Below are 21,056 nucleotides of genomic sequence, written 5' to 3' on the forward strand. Positions count from 1 at the left end.
GTACACCCCAGTCCAACACCGGCATCTCCAAATTATAAAATGATTGACAGGGTACAGCAAACGTTGGAGGAGCTGTAGTCACCGGTTGGAGATTAGAACTAGAAAGAGAGCTCAATAGATTTCACAGATGTTTAAAAAGACCAGCTGGGCCACAATTCCCATCACCCACAAGTTTTCACTAATGCAGGATAAGAAATTTGGGGTGGGGTGGGGTGGGGTGGGGGGGGGGGGGGGCGGGGAAGAGAAAGAGAAGTCTTCAACTATTAGTCTGTTCAAGGATCCAAGAGAAAAGCTGTCCAGCAATATTTTCCCTGAGAGTTGGTTATCTTTAGCTTAAGGGAGTCAGAGCTTTCATTTAAGGATGCTGGATGTACACTACAGATTCTGAGGTGGGCAGGCAAAAACAGAAAATGGAGCATCACCCACCTCCATTTTCAAGGGCGGCACGGTGGCCCAGTGGTTAGCACTGCTGCCTCGCAGCGCCAGAGACCCGGGTTCAATTCCCGACTCAGGCGACTGACTGTGTGGAGTTTGCACGTTCTCCCCGTGTCTGCGTGGGTTTCCTCCGGGTGCTCCGGTTTCCTCCCACAGTCCAAAAGATGTGCAGGTTAGGTGAATTGGCCGTACTAAATTGCCCGTAGTGTTAGGTAAGGGGTAAATGTAGGGGTATGGGTGGGTTTCGCTTCGGCGGGTCGGTGTGGACTTGTTGGGCCAAAGGGCCTGTTTCCACACTGTAATCTAATCTAATCTAAAAAAAAAAAAACCTGTAGGCTCAGGTTAAAGAGAAGGGTTATAACTATTTTTAGGGCTGTGAATTGGAGAAGTTTTTTCAAAGGCTGATGAGTGTTCAGAATTCTATCCAAGAATAGAGATGTTGAGGCCTGATGCAGATAGGAAAGGAAAGTGGATACAAGTTCAAGCATGACCATATGCCTTACCCTTGCTTTTTTTAAAAACATGGAAGCATTATGCTATCCTGGCATCTTACATAACAGTTGACTGAAGGCAACTAGAGTGCTCGAAGTCAGCAGCATAACAAATTTACTTTATTCGACGTAACAAATAAACAGAACACTATATTACATGGGTTTCATTCCTGCTCGTCAGATGCTGCCCGAATTGCTGTGCTCTTCCAGTAACACTGATCCAGATTCATTCCTAGGTAACCTGGCAATTCTAAAGTCACTAAAACAAGCATCTACAGTAAGAAATCAATATATTGCTGATTGAGATGTTCTAAAGTGTTAAAAATTTTGTAACAGGAGAGGAGAGGTTTTGTTAGATTAAAGAGAGTAGTATTAAAAAGGTAATCTAAATGACAATTTTGTATAAAACATTTATCAATTGTTTGCATTGCTTTAGGTTTAGAGCATAGATTGTATTGTACACACAATTTCATGTTCTATAGACTAGCATGAACATTGCAAAATAAAATGGCTCGAAAAATTTCTCATGATCTTACTTTTGTAATACCCCTGAGGAATGCCTGACTTGCCAATACTGCTGGCCCTTCCACAGTCTGCCCATTGTCCTCTGGGCCCCAGCTAGCACTATAGATGTGAATGTGTTGAGGGTTGAGGCTGAGCGAGCGGGCTTCCACTACATCAGTAATCTCACCATCAAGCATTCTTACTCCTGCAGACAAAAATGACATAAGTTATACAACAGATCCCATAAAACACCACAGAACCATAATTTGTAAAGTACAAGTGTAAAATAGTTCTAAAGCTCTGAACCTTATGACTAAAAAAACTTAAATAGCTGTCTAAATATGAAGAACGAAGTCATATACATGTTAGAGATCATGTAAATGTGGACAAGATTGTTTAATATTCTCCATGCTTAAGCTCAGAATCACAAATGTATGGCAGAGATGATCATTCATCCCATCAGGTCTGCACCAACTCTGAATGAGCATTATTCAGTACTATTCTTATGCATGATCCCTATAACAGAATATTGTTCCTATTTAAAATCATCTAATTCCCTCTTGAATGGGACTAAGGAAAATCATCAAAACATCTCCAATATCTTTACAACTGAAGTTTCTCATTCATTAATCTGTTGTCAAACTACTTCTGCACTTTAATGTGCTTACATATTTCATAAAGTATAGTGTGCACAACTATGCACAATATTCCAACATGGTCAAACAAGTATACTGTACAAATTCAGCATATCTTCCTTGTTCTTGTACTCTATGCCTCTATTAATAAAGCCTATGATAGCATACAAATTTAACTGCTTGTTTTTCCTTTGCTGTTAGTGACTTATGCACAAACATACCCAGGTTCTTCTGGTCCTATGTACTTTAAACATTTGATTTTAGACTGGCTCTCCATGTTCTTTCTTCCAAAAAGGAAGACTTCTCTGCATTGAATTTCACCTGTCATCTATTTGGCCACAACAGTAACTTGTCTTTGTTCTTGTCATGTTAAGCTGAACATGTAGGTCAATATAAACATATTTGTCAAGAACAAGTATAGAAATAGTGCACCACTCTCCTTGGGATGGCAAAAAGAAAATTACGTGCCCAAGGCATTTCTAGGTCGAAAAAAAAGGAAAAAAAAAGTCACATTCTGATTTTGTACAAATCAGTAACATTAAGGGTAAAGAGGAAAATTCTGTAGCTGTTCAGTGCAAAAGGTTTAAAAATTTAATTATTTTCTACACAGGCTACATCTTTCACAAGTGTGTCCTCATTGAAGATGGGTAGTTTATTGTAGTCAAATGTAGAACTTAACACGAGCTTACTGGCCTGCATGATAGCAAACAATGTGAATAGAACACTCAACTGATCACCTAGCAACATACTGCTAATATATTCCTTTCATGCCCCATTGACTCCTGCAGGGTCTTTGCATTGCAATGAAGTCAACACAGATGGGGGAAATGAAAAGGCAGTCTTTTCTCATTTTTCAGCTGAAGGTGGGGAAAGCAGCAGCATGGTGACCAGACAAACACTGCCTACTGTTTAGGATCTGTTTCACAAAATCTCTCATCACAAATCCACAGTTTTACAAAAGACCATAAATATAAAAAGAAGTTAATTCATACAAAGGTCACAGTTCTTTTAAAAAAAATTATGGCACGGATTTTGTATTCAGTGGCAAAGCAACAGAGTGCACTGCTGTTCTTGAAGAAAGCTACTCAAAAATCCAGTGCTAGCCATTGGGAATCTCTAGTATCAGTAACACTCATACAGTATCATTAAGTTCGTCAAGCAGTTAACCACACTAAAGCATTCAGACAGCAAAAGGAAGCAAAACAGATTGTATAGTTTACTTTATTTTAATAAAAGCAACAAAAAAATTAGACATGCAAAGTTGAAAAATAAAAATGGAATTGTTTCTTAAATCTATGAGATTTCATAGAATGAGAAATTTGACATTTTTACAAATCAGTTTTTCTGGACCAGAAAGGGTATTCAACTTTAGTGACAAATAATTTTAAAAAAAATACATTTGACAAGGATAATTTGATTTCAAGAACAGAATTACAAACCTGAAAATTCAGTGATTGACTGCCTAGCAGACAATGATATTACTGTCATCAATTTGTTAAATAAACGGATTTTCTCATGAGCACCATGGCAGTGCATTCAGAGGACCAGGAAATCACTGACAGCCAACTTCTAAATTTTCACTTTTAATTGAATGTGTGAATGACGGATGCGCTGTTGGGCTTTGCAGCATAACAGTGAATGTTGATAATTTGCCATCAAACCACAAAATCCTGACTTAAAATATTAAAGCTATTGCTATTCAAGAACTACCTTTTAAATTAAGTAATTGTTCATCCTCAGATCTATTTGTTACTCAACCAAAAAAAGTTAGTATTAAAAATATCCTCACAGGAAAACCTGCCATTCTTAATATGAACAATTATACTTTACCACCAATTTTGGCATTGTATGCTACACCAACACCACAGAGATTATTGGCCACAGCAGCCACTTCACCTGCACACCGTGTTCCATGCCTGTTAAATACAAGACAGACAGTTTATTGAGCAAAAAAAAAATCAGAACTCGGGAGCATAACAAACCTAAACAGAATCTAGAACTTATTACTGATAGTGAAGTGTCCACTAAGCAATTGTTAGCCGAATATTTTAGCAGAAGTTTAAATTTATCTACTTAAAATAATTCAGTTTATGACAGCTCAAAATAGCTTCACAGGAACAGCAGAAAGAGACATGCACATTTGCTTGTGAAGATCACAATTTTTCATTTTAGGAGTTTTAAGTGGCACTCTAGTCAAACCAGAAGCAATTTAAAAAGTGTGCACAAGTTCAGAAATTTCCAAACAATAATGGAGAAGAGAAAGTTGCATAGAACTATGGCATACTCCAAACAAGTCAATATTTTTAGTTTAACGTGGCAAGGAGCAGCAACAAAAATCATTACAGGTCTCATACCTTGAGAGAGTTCCAGCAGCAAAAATACATCCCGCTAGAGTGTCATGTTTAAGCATGGCTTGAATTTTCAAATATTTTTAAAAATATAAACTGAACATTAAAAAACTGCAAAGACAAGCCCCCAAGAGTTACCAGACTTCTGTAGATTGAGACCGAAGAGTGGTTTCAAGACGGAATAAAAAACTTCCAAACTGGTGCAAGCCACAAAAAAAAAGTCAAAGTTGAAAGGGCCACTAAAAAAGGGAGTCGCCCGACTGTCTCAAACTGAAGGTGCAAAAATGACAAAATGATTGGAATCAACATAAACCATTCTTGGTTTATATAAAAACACAACCGATGGAATCATATGACTAGGAAGCCAAATTTCATTCTAAACATCAAGTATTTGCTGTTCGGATCTTCATCTTCTGAAATCAATCTGCCCTCAAACATGCTACAACACACTGAGGGAGGGAGGACTAGAACCCAGTCCTCCTAGCTCAGCCATTAGTACTGCACCACTAGAAGCGGTTCTGCAGAGTTCTATCCAAAGCGAAGTCATCCAGCTTGTCAAGATAATAAAATCAATAACACCTAGAGAGAGAGATCCGAACAGAAGATCCAAACAGCAGACTCCCTCCCGCAAAGTTCACCTGGGTCCCAACCTGGGAATTTGACAAAGAATGTTGCAATTTATGGAAAATATTTTGTGTTAGTTAAAATGAAGGTCTTGTAAAAGATGAACTCCCTCTCAGAAGTTACAGGCATACCACAAAAGAGACAGATTATTAAAGCCATAGATTAGATTACAGTGTGGAAACAGGCCCTTCGGCCCAACAAGTCCACACCGACCCGCCGAAGCGCAACCCACTCATACCCCTACATTTACCTCATACCTAACACTACGGGCAATTTAGCATGGCCAATTCACCTGACCTGCACATCTTTGGACTGTGGGAGGAAACCGGAGCACCCGGAGGAAACCCACGCAAACACGGGGAGAACGTGCAAACTCCACACAGTCAGTCGCCTGAGGCGGGAATTGAACCCGGGTCTCTGGCGCTGTGAGGCAGCAGTGCTAACCACTGTGCCACCGTGCCGCCCTCGAGAGTATTTTATCTTAACCCATATCTAACCTTGAGGTAGAGCATGCACAAAACATTATTGGGGTACATGGGAGGGAATAACTAACCTTCATTGTTAAACATGCAATTGCTTGCCATTGAAATTATTCAAGTGGAAGGTTCCTTCATTTAAAAGAATACACACCTTTTACATAAATAATACTGCACAAGTAGTAATGGGGGTACATCCACTATCTGCAGCAAGGATGACCAAACCATAGACTAGGATCCATGTAGAATAGCAAAAAAAAAGTTCTCTGCACCTGAACAGAAGATTATTCAAGCATTTTAAAAGATCTGGAATCTAAAATACAAGTACTCTGACCTTCCTCATGAACAGAGGACCAAAACAAAAGCCACATAGTAGGAATACAGGCCATGTACCATAGCACAACAGATTATTTTGCCATTTATTTCGAAATCTTCTGTATCTTTTGGACATTTTAGAAATACAACTAGAGGTTTTATAGTCTCCTTATGCCATCTGGTGGATGTACTTTGCAGAGCAGCTTTGAAAATACACCATTAAAACATCAAATCTCGTGCTCTACAGTGTATAGTACCGTACACACTAATGTGGCTTGCCATTGCTCCTCAGTGTATCCTCTACAACTATTTTGCAGCAGACATTCTAAATATGAAAGTTAACTTTAATATTTGGCTTCTGCCCCTTCAATGGTTTCTGAGTTTAAAAAAAAAATTAGATCAGACACCACAAACTTGTATCCTCTAGTCCAATACCTGTGCAATGTTGAGGCTGCACTGCATTGCTGGAAGTGTTATACTTATTAAAGACATCAAGAAAATGAGTGCCATTCAGGGGGACACAAAAACAGTCTCTTGAGCAGCCTCTTCACAGTTATCACCAAAAACTCAATACTCATTCACCTTCACTGGTGTTCATGGGAAGACATTCCTCAACTGGTCACATTTTCTGTAATGAGTTTGTCCAAAAGTTAAACTAAAAAATGGTTTATTTTCCAGATATCTCAAGTGTAATAAGGCTTTTCTCCTTTTCAACTGTTTATCTAATAAGTGGAACATACCATAGTTACATTTAAGTACAGATTAGTGTTATGCCCTGTTGGGGTTGTCCATGACTAAGCAGAACAAAATGACCAACAGCTACCGATGGCATTAGCAGCATAACATGGCTGACCATAGTTAGACAGCCTAGGAAAATACTTGATTAATTTAGCCTTCAGAATAAGAACAATGGTAGCTCTGTAGACCCAAGATAACAGAAGAGAGAGAATATGCAGCTGTGGTTGTTTAAGCACAAGACCTAGATAAGAACATTTCACACCAATTTAATTAGTGAGTGCCTCAAATTATTTAATCAAATCTGTTACAATACTAATAGTAGATTTTAGTTAAAATCCTTCAAATAATCATAGATATATAGATTCTGATGTAGTTGTAGATTCACCTATATGTAAAAATGTAAAAGTCACTAACTGTATTGGGGGAAAGATTCAAATAAAATAAGAGCAAACCAGTTTCAGTCGGTAAAAAGTAGCCCCCATATCATTACAGAGAGAAACAAATCAGGTGTAGAAACTAGCAGGCATAACATGTTCATTCAACTCATCCCAATAAGACATCCAAAGATAAAGATGGGGTGCCCAGTAAATATGATAAGAAAGTGCTCATAACTTTAAGCTAAAGAATTCTAACATTAGGTGTGACAAGAAAACTTTGGGCAGCATGGTGGCTCAGTGGCTAGCGCTGCTGCCTCACAGCACCAGGGACCTGGGTTTGATTCCAGCCTCAGGCAGCTGTGGAGTTTGCACATTCTCCTCATGTCTGCATGGGTTTCCTCTAGGTAATCCAGCTTAATCCCACAATTCAAAGATGTGCAGGTTAGGTGAATTGGCCATGCTAAATTGTCCAGAGTATTCAGGGATGTGTAGGCTAGGTGCATTAGTCGGGGGAAAACAGTAATAGGATAGGGGAATGGGTCTGGATGGGATAGTCTTCAGAGGGTCAGTATGGACTTGTTGGGCCAAATGGGCCATTTCCACACCATAGAGATTCTATGATAATATATCCATTCCAACAAAGTTCTTTTGTATTCCCTGTACGGAGGACTATATTAAAAAAAAAGGTCCTTACGTGATAGGCAATTGACAGTTAACGTGATGCAGGTGGCAAATGTCTAGGCAGGAATATACTTGAATACACAGTGTCTATTATGAAAACCCCCAAGAAAAAGGAGATAACAGTCTGGTAAACATCATGAAGCCATGAGGACCAGGGAGTTGACCACAAGTCTGGCATCTCTAGCCATTCAATGATTTAATCCATTGGTTTAATTGAAAGAGTATGTAATTAAATGGGTTGGTTCATAAATGTTCGTAAAAGGAGGGATGAAACAAAATGTATGTTTTCTGTTGTTCGGTGAAGACCTCTTCAGGTTTTCAGAGGGTTTTCCCCCCACTGAATTTCAATAAACTCCGATGCTAGAAGTGAACTCCTGGGTGTCAAGTGAATCATTTGGTCATTCCATTGCAACATGCCTAAATATATTATTAACTACTCCTATTTTAAAATCAAACAAAGTTTATTAAAATGGATGCAATGTATCTTCAGCATGAGCTTCACATAGACCTAAATAAGTATGAGTATTCAGTCATCCAGGGATTTTCACATCCCTTTAAAAATGAATTAACAAAATTTCAAAAACAGCTTGTCTGGTTAAGCCTGAATTTCTCCAAAATATGTACCACTAATTTTCCACTCTATTATTGTCTCTATGGATTGGAATAAGGTCAGCTAGAATATGAACTCCCTCTTTGGGGCTATTGGCCTGGTCGAATCAGGGAGCCCTGGCTGACACGTAAACAGGAGTGTCAGAGGTTCTGTACACTCTAGGAGCCAACTGTGAAATTGCCAGATCAGTGTCACATACTATGCATAAAATCAATATACTGGCCTTCATGGAATTATTTCAGATTCTCTCAGCCAAACCTACAGCTGTAAACACAACCATAGAAACTGGAAATCAATCTACACCACCCACTTGTTTAGAGAAAAGGACTCTGAACGTATGGAGTTAAAAAGGAAGCCAGTGTTGCTCACTTTAAATGAACAAAAAAAAAAAACCAGGAAGCGGCTTCGCAGACAATTCTACCAGAAAAACATCAAGTTGCTGCAAGTTATGTTAGCAGCTAAGACACTAACAGCAATATCTTGAAAATGGATGCTCCTAACAGAGGGTTCTTTCAACCTGCTCCAATTTTAGAGTCAACCAAGAGCCAAGCTTCTAGGAATTAAACTACAGAAAACAGTTAGGATTTTATAAAGGAACAACACCATTTAAAATTAGAGGCCTGCCACCGAAGAGAATAAAGAGACAGCCAATCCATACTAGTTGAAAAGGTGTTTACGCATGGGTAAAGATAGACATACTTGAATTCAGGGTCAGGGGATAGGGGTTAGAAATAAGTAATCTGTACCATACACGTGCGCACACACAGTCTGTTACAATAACGAGCATAAGTGTCAGAACCTTAACATTGAAAGAGCTTTGCAACTGCAACAGGCCTGCCTAACTGTGGTGATTTAGATTCACTTTGAATTGCTGTATATCTGTATTTGATAGCTCTCTAAAAAAGTAATCATTTTATATAATGCAGTCTATTAGATAGTGTGTATTTAGTGCTAATTCAGCTGGAAACCTAGTGTAAAGAACTCACCGATTTTCATCGTTAAAGTTATATCTGGGTTGGGGGTCAGGATCATCATCATTTATATCAAAGCTTGCTTTAGGGTCCTGCAAAAATAAAAGATTTCAAATCTTAAAAAGATTGCAGAGTTTTGTTTATGCTTTGTGAAACTAACATCATAGTAACTATGAACTGAACACTGACCTCTCAATATCATAACTGAAATCAGTAACATATTCAGCAAACAGAAACACATGCACTATCAGGAATAGACCATAGGAGATTTTCTGCCCCTAATATTTAATAACCAGGAAGGACTCAAAATGATAATTGCAGTGCTCCTATATATATATATAAAAAAAAAAAAGAGTAAACAAGGAGCCTGCTTGGTCTTCAGATAGACAATCTATTGCAAGCTAGGATCCACCACAGCTATAAAAACCTGAAGAAACAACCACACTGAAGAGATACTTATCCATCTGCCTTTGATATTAATTTAAATATTCTGCCAAGATGTGCATTTGCACATGTACAGTATGAAAACTTGACAGCCAAAAGATTTCAGTGAGTAGTGAGGATCTCAAAAACACTGTTGTTGAGGCATTCATAGGGGCTTTCAAAAGGTAATTTGGATAATTGTCTGAAAGATAGAATAATTGAAGGACTACAGGGAAGACAAGATAGTGGGACTACTAGAGTGCTCTTACAAAGATCCAGCAAATACTGGATGGGCAAAACAGACTCCTCTGTATGGTTCATTCCTTTCAGCAGTATTCTAACTAAACTCAAGGTGATATCCATACTGATCTCCAACATTTGTTTCTTACGTAAAGAAAAACAAAAAGTTACACTATGTTAGAAGGTTAGGGGAAGTGAGGATCACAGATTCTGGAAATCAGAGTTGAGAGAGTGTAGTGCTGGAAAAGCACAAGCCAGGCAGCATCTGAGGAGTAAGAGAGTTGACATTTTGGACATGAGCCCTTCATCAGGGATCGAAGTTACACAACTCAATGGAAATACCTACTTGAAATATACATGCTGAACGGGTGCTCTTCTAAAATAATTTCTCAGACTTAAGCCTTGTATTATTGAAGTATTACACTTATTTTCAAATGAATCCTCCAAAAACCATTTTCAGGCTATGATCAAATGCAGGGGTTTTTTTTGCATGTGTTTGAAGTATTAATAGTGCATGTACTGTAAAAGTTCCAGAAGGAGATGGAAGGATATTAAAACTATTTCATATAGTTTTCTAGTTAGTGGAAAGCTTTAAAACTTGACCTCTACTGATTTAGAAGGCTTGTGTAATTATATTCAATTTTTTTTCATAGAAGTTAATCAGCTTTCAACATGAGAACTGTAAACTTGAGTCACAAAATTGTATATTTAAGTCTGACCTTAAGAATTGGGCACATATTTGCAAGCAGGCATTTCAGCATAGGACACAACACAAATGGATCAAGAATCTTTCAGGTATGGTACTTAATATGTTTCCCCATCTACCTGCTTAAAATTAAGCATTTAAATTTGTGAACATAAATTACCTCATAGGATTATTCAATTCAAAACAAAAAAGGCAGAAGGGGTTTTCTTTACACCTTAGCCAATATTTTAGATTATATTACTTAGTGTGGAAACAGGTCCTTCGGCCCAACAAGTCCACATCAACCCTCCGAAGAGCAACCCACCCAGACCCATTTCCCTACACTTACCCCCTCACCTAACACTACAGGCAATTTAGCATGGCCAATTCACCTAACCTGCACATCTTTGGACTGTGGGAGGAAACCGGAGCACCTGGAGGAAACCCACGCAGACAGAATGTGCAAATTCCGCAGAGTTGCCTGAGGCGGTAATTGAACCCGGGTCTCTGGGACTGTGAGGCAGCAGTGCTAACCACTGTGCCACCACGCTGCCCCTTTACCAGTTTATTTTTCTCATTCGTTTCTGTCTGAGCACTTCCCTCGATATTTATCGACGAACATTTAAGTTCACTGCCTATGAAGCACCTGGGCCATCCTAAGTATATAGCACCTAGTAAAATGTATAGCAAAGATTTTCTTGTGTGTAAACCTCAATAAGACAAGTGCATTTCATGAAACAGTTGGTCATTTCCCCTTACTTTATTGTAGCTGTTCACAAATGACAGACTGAAATAGTTTTACATGGTACTTCAATTAGAACTTACATAATTTTTGGCCAAGTCTGGATGGTTCTTCTCTATTCCATCATCCAGGATGGATACCACAATCCCTTCACCTGTGTAACCCCGCTTCCAGGCGGACAGAACGTTTAGGTCATTAGGGATCGCATTGTTCTAAATAAACATAAGTTTTTGAGATGCAAGCGTGAAAATAAGTAACCAATATTACTGTGATCCCTGGAACAAGTACATATACTTTACAACAAGTTCCCAAAAAGTATGAACATTTTAACCAAAGGCACAAAAGAAACAATTCACCAAAGTAGAAGTTATCTGCCAGAAGTCAAAAATGAGAGAGACATTGGATTTATTTAAACTCAAGTATCAAATTTTTGAAGCATTGATCATTCATTCTGCAAATAGCAAAACAAAAGTACTGACAGGATTCACTATTTTCACAAAGAGTGGAGCAAGGTTCATGGCTCACATTTACATTTGTTATGCAAGTCAGAGGACGATGTCACCAAATCAGGGTGACCACATAGTAATGAAGGAGTCTGAATGGAGAAGAGTGCTATATATTTCAGATGAAATATTGAAGAGAGGCTCCAACTGCCCCTTGGCATCAATTTACGAGCAGGGGAGTTGACCCAGTGTGAAAACAATAAATGCTGGAGATCACAGCAGGTCAGGCAGCATCGATGGAGACAGCAAGCTAATGTTTCAAGTCTAGAGGACTCTTCATCACAGCAGTAATTTGCTCCTACAGTCATCCCAGTGATTTGGCCAATATTTATCCATAGGAAAAAACCTGATTATCTGGCTATTATCACTGCACTTTGTTGGAACTTGCTGTTCACAAACTGACTGCTGCTTTTCCTCAAAAATAAAGATACCTCATTAGCTGCTTTTGAGACGTTTGTACAACTGACACTCATGGAAAGCGCCATATACTATAAATGCAAACTATTCTTCCAAATTTCATGCTCATTAGAATGCTGCTTTAACCATGCCACACAATTTTCTGCCTTCTTCAACCAAGTGTGTATTGTATTATTTTAGGTCTCTTCATGTCAAAAGAAAAACAAGCATACATTTAAATACAAGTAAATGTGACTGAACAAAAATGTATTTTGAACTAATTAAGAGGTTACTCAGATTAAAAGAAACCAGTTTTTAATTCCAAATGCATTCCAGCAGCATGATCTAATTTTCAATAATTTTACAAATCTAGTATTTTAATACCACATACTACCAAACTCTCGTTGAGTCAACATAGTTCCATAAAGCCCTGCAGCCAAGGTAGGCAGACTTAAGGCAGCCATTTTATAACTGAACTGAGTTGATAAACCTGCACAGGCACCGATGGTGTTGGTTTAAAATGAATTTAAAGATTATAATTTTTTAAAAATGACTTTTGACAACATTGTCGAGAAGTCAGAGTGTGACGCTGGAAAAGCACAGCCAGTTAGGCAGCATCCGAGGAGCAGGAGAATCAACATTTCGAGCATAAGACCTTTGTGATGAAGGGCTTATGCTCAACATTGATTCTCCTGCTCCTTGGATGCTGCCTGACCGGCTGTGCTTTTCCAGAGTCTCACTCTCGACTCTGACCTCCAGCATCTGCAGTCCTCACCGTCTCCAACATCGTAGAGAAGTCCATTATTAATATCTTTGGGGTTACCATCACCACAAACAGTGGCAACAAGAGAAGCTCAAAGAGGCTAGGAATATTACAGCAAGTAAATCATTCCTGACTCTTCAAAACTGGTCCACCTACATCTACAAGGCACAAGTGAGGAAGGTGATGGAATACTCCCTACTTGCATGGATGGGTGCAGTTCTAACAACAGTTTGGGGCAGCACGGTGGCTCAGCATTAGCCCTGCTGCCTCACAGCACCAGGGACCCGGGTTAGATTCCTGCCTCAGGTTACTGTGTGTGGAGTTTGCACATTTTCCTCATGTCTGCGTGGGTTTCCTCTGGGTGCTCTGGTTTCCTCCCACAATCCAAAGATGTGAAGGTCAGGTAAATTAGCTGTGCTAAATTGCCAAGTCGGGATAAATATAAGATAGGGAAATAGATCTGGGTGGGTTACTCTTCAGGGGTTCGATGTGGACTTGTTGGGCTGAAGGGCCTGTTTCCAAATTGCAGAGAATCTAATCTAAATCAAGACAGCATCCAGGCCGAAGCAGTTCACTTGACGGACACTATATCCACAAGCATCCACTCCTCCAACACCTACACTCAAGGGCAGAGTATATGATCTACAAAATGCACTGTGGAAATTCATTGAGGATCCTCAGCAAGCACCTACCAAACCCAAGGACAAGGGCAGCAGATAGATGGGAACAGCACCAATAAATCTCTGCCCAGGCCACACCAGATCCTGACTTGGAAATATATCCCTGTTCCTTCAGTGTTGCTGGGTCAAAGTCCTGGAATTCCCTCCCTAAAAAGGGAATTGTGGGCGAACCTGCAGCCCATGGACTGCATTGGCTAAAGGAGGCACCTTATTCAAGGGCAACTAGGAAGCAGCAATAAATCTTGGCCAGCCAGTGATGTCTGTACCCTCTAAGTGAATAAAGAAACTAATTTCTTGCAACTTATATCTTGCAGTTCACATGACCCAAAAATGAAAAACTGAATTTGTAAGCACTTCATCAACATTTTCAAAGTTAGAAAAGTTATAGAGACAGAAAATGAGGTATGCAGCATGGAAACAGACCCTTCAGTCCAACTTATCCATGAAAACTATTATCCTAAATAAATCTCATTTGCCAGCATTTGGCCCATTTCCATCTAAACTTCCTATTCATATACCTATCCAGATGCCTTTTAAGTATTGTAATTATATTAGCTTCCGCTACTTCTTGGCAGTTCATTCCATACACTTATTACCCACTGCGTGTAAAAGTTGCCCCTTAGCTCCCTTAGTGGGCGGCACGGTGGCACAGTGGTTAGCACTGCTGCCTCACAGCGCCAGAGACCCGGGTTCAATTCCCGCCTCAGGCGACTGACTGTGTGGAGTTGGCACGTTCTCCCCGTGTCTGCGTGGGTTTCCTCCGGGTGCTCCGGTTTCCTCCCACAGTCCAAAGATGTGCAGGGCCAGGTGAATTGGCCATACTAAATTGCCCGTAGTGTTAGGTAAGGGGTAAATGTAGGGGTATGGGTGGGTTTCGCTTCGGCAGGTCGGTGTGGACTTGTTGGGCCAAAGGGCCTGTTTCCACACTGTAATGTAATCTAATCAAAAAATCTTTCCCCTCTCACCCAAAATCCATGCCCTCTAGTTTTAGACTCCCCTGCCCAGAGATCTTTACCTTATCCATACCCCTCATGATTTTATAAACCCGAGGTCACCCCTCAGCCTCTGACTCCAGGGGAAAAAGGCCCCCATCTATTCAGCTTCTCCCTATAGCACAAACCCTCCAATCATGGCATCATCCTTGTAAGTCTTTTCTGCATCCTTTCAAGTTTTACAACATCCTTGCTATAGAAGGGAGGCCAGAATTGCACAGTATTCTAATGGTGGTCTAGCCAATGCAGTGTATAACCACAGCATGACCTCCCAACTTCTATACTCAATACTCTGACCAATAAAGGAAAGCATACCAAACACCTTCACTATCCTATCTTCCGGTGACTCCACTTTCAAGAAACTCTCAACTTGCACTCAGAGGTCTCGGTTCAGCCACACTCCCCAGGACCTTACCTCTAAGGTGTACAAGTCATGCCCAGATAGGCTTTCCAAAATGCAACACTCACGTTTATCAGAACTAAACTCCATCTGCCATTCCTCAGCCCAATCATCCATTCGATCAAGATCCTGTTGTACTCCAGTAACCTTCTCACTATTAACTACATCTCCAATTTTGGTGTCATCTGCAATCTTACTAACCATAACCCCTATGTTTACATCCAAGTAATTTTATATTTTAAAAAAAGTGACAAAAAAGAATGGACCCAGCACTGATCCTTGTGACACATCTCTAGTCACAGGCCTCCAGTCTGAAAGGCACCCCTCCATCACCACCTTAGAGCCAGTTCTGTATTGCCACAATAATTTAATCTGTCAACACAGGTATATGGCATAGCATGCAATATGTACTATTAGACAGGATTCCTGTAAAGAACTCAGTACTTCATTTCTACTTTAAAACTAGCCAAGACAGAATTAATGCAAACTGTTAGGAGCTGCTGTGTCGCAGAGCAAGAATCCATTATTGCTTTAATGATTGGAGATTTTCTCATCCAGAAGAGACCAAACTGCTTAAATTGATATACTAGCTCAGACTTTAGAACTACCAAGAATAAATTTCAATGTTTGTTGTGGCCTTGTGACAGATAAATTCAGAGAGCATGAAAGAAAGCCAAGGCCAAAAGAATTCACAGTAATAAAAAAAAAAAAGACCTGGGACAGGTATTAGTACAGGTACAGCAAAAGACTCAACAGTTGTAAAAAATATTGTGTCTTGCTAACTTTGTAGCAGTTACATATGTTGACTCAAGCACTCAAAACCAAAGAAAGTCAGACTCCCACAATGCACAACAGTAAAGGATAAAATTGTATTTTTGAAAGTGCCTGTACCAACAAATAACTGCTAACTTAATTCAAAAATTGTTTTTCCTATAGCCCTGGAAGAAGAAAAAAAACATTTCACACTACTTTACAAATCTTTTTCAGATTGAGTATTGTCAAAGCTCACTGCATCATTTTCCACAAGTCTGCCTCTACCCCTGCAAAGTACTCAAACTTACCAAATACCACTGCTTATGGTATAGAGGATCTGAAGGAACAGAAAATGCTCGCTTCTGCCGACTTTTCACTACTTGCTGTTCCAGCCACTTCACCTTAAATAATAAGATAGCCATGTAACTCTTCACATCAGCCAGTGAGGTCAAATTCAGAAATCAGAACTAAAAAAACAATATTGACAAATACCTCAATAATCATTGTTAGCAAAGTGAGGCATGACTTCATCCTGCCAAACTTCAAAAGTTTAGACATACAAACATCAAAATTGCAAATCTCATTTTACTCAAATCAATGTCCATCTTCCAAGAACTTCGTTTCAATTTCACAAATTAAGGTTTTTACTTTGCCACACTACCAATAAGTCCTTATCACAAATGACACAGATGCAACAGAAATAAACTCTAATTCACAGGACATCAGCAATAAATGCTGATCTAGTGGTGTTGGGCTGCATTCTTGAAATGCTGTAATCGATGCAGTGTAGTTACCAAAGGAAATTCAGGATTTTGACCCAACCTCAGTAAAGGAATGGTGATATAGTCCTAAGGATGATACATTGCCTGGAGAGAAACTTGCTTGTGGTCATGTTAACAAACGGTAGCACTGCAGCGACTTGTCAAGGCATCTTGAGACGATACACTTCCTTCTTAACTGGCAGTGTGTATGATGAAGACGACAGATGGAATGCCCGTTTTGTCCTGGATGGTATCAAGCTTGATAGGGTATTATTTTAGCTGCACTCACCCCAGAAAGTGGAAGTGTATTGAATTATACTCCTAACTTTTGCCTTTCAGATGGTGGACACCCTTTGAGGAGTACTCAAATTAGCCATACCTACAAGACAAGCTGTTCAACACAGATAGATATCATATGTTGATATGTGCACCATTTCCAAAAACAAGCCAGGACAAATCAAACCTAGCCAATCACTGCTCCAGTCTACTCTGAATAATCAAAGTGGATGGACAGTGCAATCAAGAAGCACTAAGAATAACTGGCTCAATATTTGGGTTCAACCAGGACAAATTTGACTCTTAACCTCATTACAGCTTGGTCCAAAATGGGGAGCAAAAAAAAAAATCCAAACTCCAAAAAGCAATGGTGAAAGTGAGTGCCCTTGATCAAATGTTCCTTCTAAGCTATGCGGCCACTCAAAGTACACAGGCCAGCTTACCAATGCAATTCCTGGCATGGACTTCAAGTTATAGCATCTACAAAACCGCACTGCAGAAATTCACCAAGGTTCCTTTAAAAGCACCTTCCATACCCACAACTATACCACCTCAAGAATAAAAGCAGCAGATACAGGAGGAACACCATCGCAACCTGCAAGTCCCCATCCAGACTTGAAAATATATCACCATTCTTTCATTCATTGGGTCAAAATACTTGACTTCCTTTCCTAACAGCACCAACACCCAAAAGGACTGCAGCAGTTTAAGTTGGTGGCTCACCACCATTTCCCCCAGGGTAATAATCTCCTCATCCAATGAGGAAATAATAAAAACTAGTTTGAAAAGGCAATTTAGTGAAATTTACCTTGGGTTCCTTTTCCAGTCGCCTATGTCGGATCTGGTGTGGAATGACAGATCGTTTTGACACTCGTTGGTGTTTAAAATAGTAATAGCGCCCATCATCAAAAACCTTAAAAAACAAACCAACAAGTCAAATGGCTAAATCCAGCATTTACTATTATAGTGAAACTATTTTTCAGAAATCTCCCTACTCTGAAAAGGAGGGGGATTAGGGGGAAAAAAAGGTGGAAAGAGACAGAAGGCAAGCAAAAATTGAGACTTAAAGAAGCATCATTAGTCATTCTGCAAGTCATTAACATTGTCCAAAATGGTTTGGGAGAACTTAATATTAACATTTTGTTTTTACAATTAAAATTCAGTGAAGGATTAAAGCCCATCACATGCAGCAAGTATATATCGGCATAATGTACACTAAATAGCCACATTAAACAAATTCAAATAGGCTTTGGTCAATATGATCAATACAATGGCAAGCTCCAAATACTTTTCATATCATATTTTAAATAGCTCTAAAATCAACCCAAGTTTTTTTTTGAAAGCTATGCAGCTAATGTCATTGTATAACAGACAACACTTATTTTGCACGCAACATTCTGCAGAACAAGCAGTTAATACATTTGGCAGCAGAAAATGGAGAGTGGGTCAGACCCATTATCCTCATAGCAGAGGTCTGCTCCATTAAATCTAAGCCACTAAAAAAAACATCCAAAACCTCCTATTAACATCTCACACCAAAACACCAGCCTCAGTTATATTCCATATTTTGATTCACATTTAACTCAGTTTGGAGTGCTACTGTTAAAGCAGGATTATATGTTTTTTATTAGTACTTATAGTACAAGCATGGACTGGGTTTAAAAAAAATGTTCCGAACGGTGATACTAACATTAAATACCAACTACGCAGAGGCAAAGCAATTGAAGCAGTTGCAAAATTTCAAACTACTACTTCAAGCTCCACATATCTTCCCACAAAATAACGAGACATTTATTCTACGTATTGGGACAAAGACGTTAAAAGGAAAAATTGCAAATATAGCATAGTGAGTTATTACAAGTCTCTCAGTCATTTCCATTTGCTCTCATCAGCAACAATACCTCCTCTTGTTAGAGCTCCCCTAATACTCAAAATGATGAAATGGATTGCCACATTTCTTGACGTACTCCTGTTCTAAAACAATTTTGCAGCTGCTTTAACTTTGGAATTGAAGCACTAGTTTTCAAAAGTTAGAAAGGCAAACATGCCAATACCTATAAATAATTATTTTTGGTACAAAGTTACATTGCACTTTGCTCAAAAACCACAGATTCATGTCAAACTCTGAGCTCAAAAACTGCATGAATTTATGTAAAACTCTGTTATTTCACTTTTTAGATTGGAATCAATCTAAACATCAGGTCATAGACAGAGAACACAGGGGGCTAACACCTTCAACACATTAGCTAGCTATCGCCATTGTTAACAGCTAACCCGAGAATGCAACTTTTTTAAAAAAAGGGTTTTGTGATTTACACATGAAAGAAGTGAAACTATCACTGTATTCTAACAGATGAAAGGCTTAACAGAATCAATTCTTCAATGTATAATTTCAGTTACATCACACTGCAAATTTTTGCTATAAATTCTGCGTTACGATCGAGCCCTCCACAATCACCTGATGAAGGAGCGTCGCTCCGAAAGCTAGTGTGCTTCCAATTAAACCTGTTGGACTATAACCTGGTGTTGTGTGATTTTTAACTTTGTAATACCTATAAATGTATCATTCCCCTCTCACGCTGGTGTTACACCACTTCAACCCGAATCCAAGCATGCAAAGGGATGGAACAAAAAAAAGTGTACGTTTTGTTTGGGCACAATACAAAGTGCTAGAGGAATAGGTCATTCTTCTAAAAAGCCTAATATCCTGGTCAGCATTTGATTTTGCCCTGAACGTGTTGAGAGAAAAAAAAGAGGAAATCCCAGGAGGATCTGGTGATCACATTGTCTACAGGAGCTTGCTGCGTGTAAATTGGTTGCATAGTTCGGCATTAGAACAACATAAGGAAAGCGATTTTTGGACATCCTGCGGCGGTGGAAATTACTGTACACAAACGCCAGCCTTTCAGTGGCATAACCAGCATGAGCCATACCCGTCCTAAGTTGATGAATCCGTGCTTGCGAGCTATCCTTCTGGCTTCCCCTGCCCCACCAGAGATGTAGACAGCCCAGGTGTTGGTGTACGGCTGCTTACTGCTATTAAACTCACTAAGAATACTTGTAAAGAGAACAGCCACCAAAAGCCGACGGATACAACTCATAACGATGCGATAGATTTTCAGGTGGCCTCAACCTAAGTCATTTTATAGCCAAGTCAGTTCCACCGTTGCAAGACCAAGAAGAAACTTGGTGCAAGTCATTAAGGATTTTTTTTAAAAGCTCCAATACAATGCCGTGGGAGGGACAGGAGGCAATAATTGGCTACGGTTTCCAAGATGTCACACGCACGCCATTAAATCATGGATGTCAAGTTGCGGTAATTGTTATTGTTCAAGTTGGTGAGCGGCGCTCACGGAAATAGCCGAATGTTTCCGACCGTGGCCGAAGCGGCTCCGGCCTCCCCACCCCGACCTCGCTCGGGTGTTTTAAGCGGGTGGAGGGAGGAGGAGCAGGGAGGTCAGCTCATGATCGGCCCACTCCGGCACGACGGTTGGTGTTGGGTGACGTCGCCGCCAGATACTCTCGCGCACTAACGGCCGTTGGTTGGCGGCTGACGCAATCGACAGGTGCGCTCGAGCCTAACGGCTGGCTGAACACCTGAGGGGGATGGGATACTAGTTCCAGCGTAACAAGTTGGAGAATGGAGGACTTGTATTTGTTTATATGATCTTGCTCCTCTTCAAATAGATATAAAATCCATATGACCTCCTAAAATAGCCCGCTTTCCCGCCACCACCATCCACAGCAGACAATAATGTGTGCCAATTTCAAGGAGTATTGCAGTAACTTGCCGAGAAACCCATTAACGGCCAAATTCCACATCCCACAACCTTTACCGCCTAGAAGGACAAGGGCAATATGCGTAAAAGCAACATACTGCAAGTGCTGGAAATATAAAGCAAACATCTAGAAAACTGGAGAAATTCAGCAGGTCTGGCAGCATCTGTGTAGAAAGAAAGAGTTAATGTTTCAAGGTTGATATGACTTCTTAAACTTAGAAAGTTCTGCAGTAAATGTGTAGGAGCACCACAACCAACTACAAATTCCTCTCCAAGCCACACACTGTCCTGACGGCAAATTATTATTGCTGCCACTGGATCAGAATCCTGAAACTTCCAGCTTAACAGCAGAGTGGGTGTATCTGCAGGATTTGGTGCAAGGTGGGAACTCACCACCACCTTCTCAAGGGCAATAAGGGAAGGTAAATCAAATTCTGGCTTTGCCAATGACACTCATG

General features: G+C 39.8%; 1 protein-coding gene across 4 annotated transcripts in view; it reads right to left on the reverse strand.

The window, feature by feature from the left end:
- LOC122565387 (proprotein convertase subtilisin/kexin type 4-like) overlaps positions 1-20,662 on the reverse strand; it is a 45,400-nt gene extending 24,738 nt beyond the window's left edge. The window contains exons 1-8 of one of the 4 annotated variants that reach the window (XM_043721320.1): positions 19,753-20,662; positions 17,628-17,732; positions 16,091-16,183; positions 11,379-11,507; positions 9,221-9,297; positions 3,896-3,981; positions 1,463-1,635; positions 765-881 (exon numbers count right to left, since the gene is read on the reverse strand). In XM_043721320.1, coding sequence (XP_043577255.1) covers positions 765-881; positions 1,463-1,635; positions 3,896-3,981; positions 9,221-9,297; positions 11,379-11,507; positions 16,091-16,183; positions 17,628-17,732; positions 19,753-19,920 — 948 coding nt within the window. In that variant the 5' untranslated portion in view covers positions 19,921-20,662. The remainder of the gene's footprint in view (positions 1-764; positions 882-1,462; positions 1,636-3,895; positions 3,982-9,220; positions 9,298-11,378; positions 11,508-16,090; positions 16,184-17,627; positions 17,733-19,752) is intronic. The other 3 variants (XM_043721317.1, XM_043721319.1, XM_043721318.1) reach the window with 3 other exon arrangements.
- Positions 20,663-21,056: the final 394 nt, after the last annotated feature.

This window comes from Chiloscyllium plagiosum, chromosome 31 (genome assembly GCF_004010195.1).
Source record: "Chiloscyllium plagiosum isolate BGI_BamShark_2017 chromosome 31, ASM401019v2, whole genome shotgun sequence".
Taxonomy (NCBI): domain Eukaryota; kingdom Metazoa; phylum Chordata; class Chondrichthyes; order Orectolobiformes; family Hemiscylliidae; genus Chiloscyllium; species Chiloscyllium plagiosum.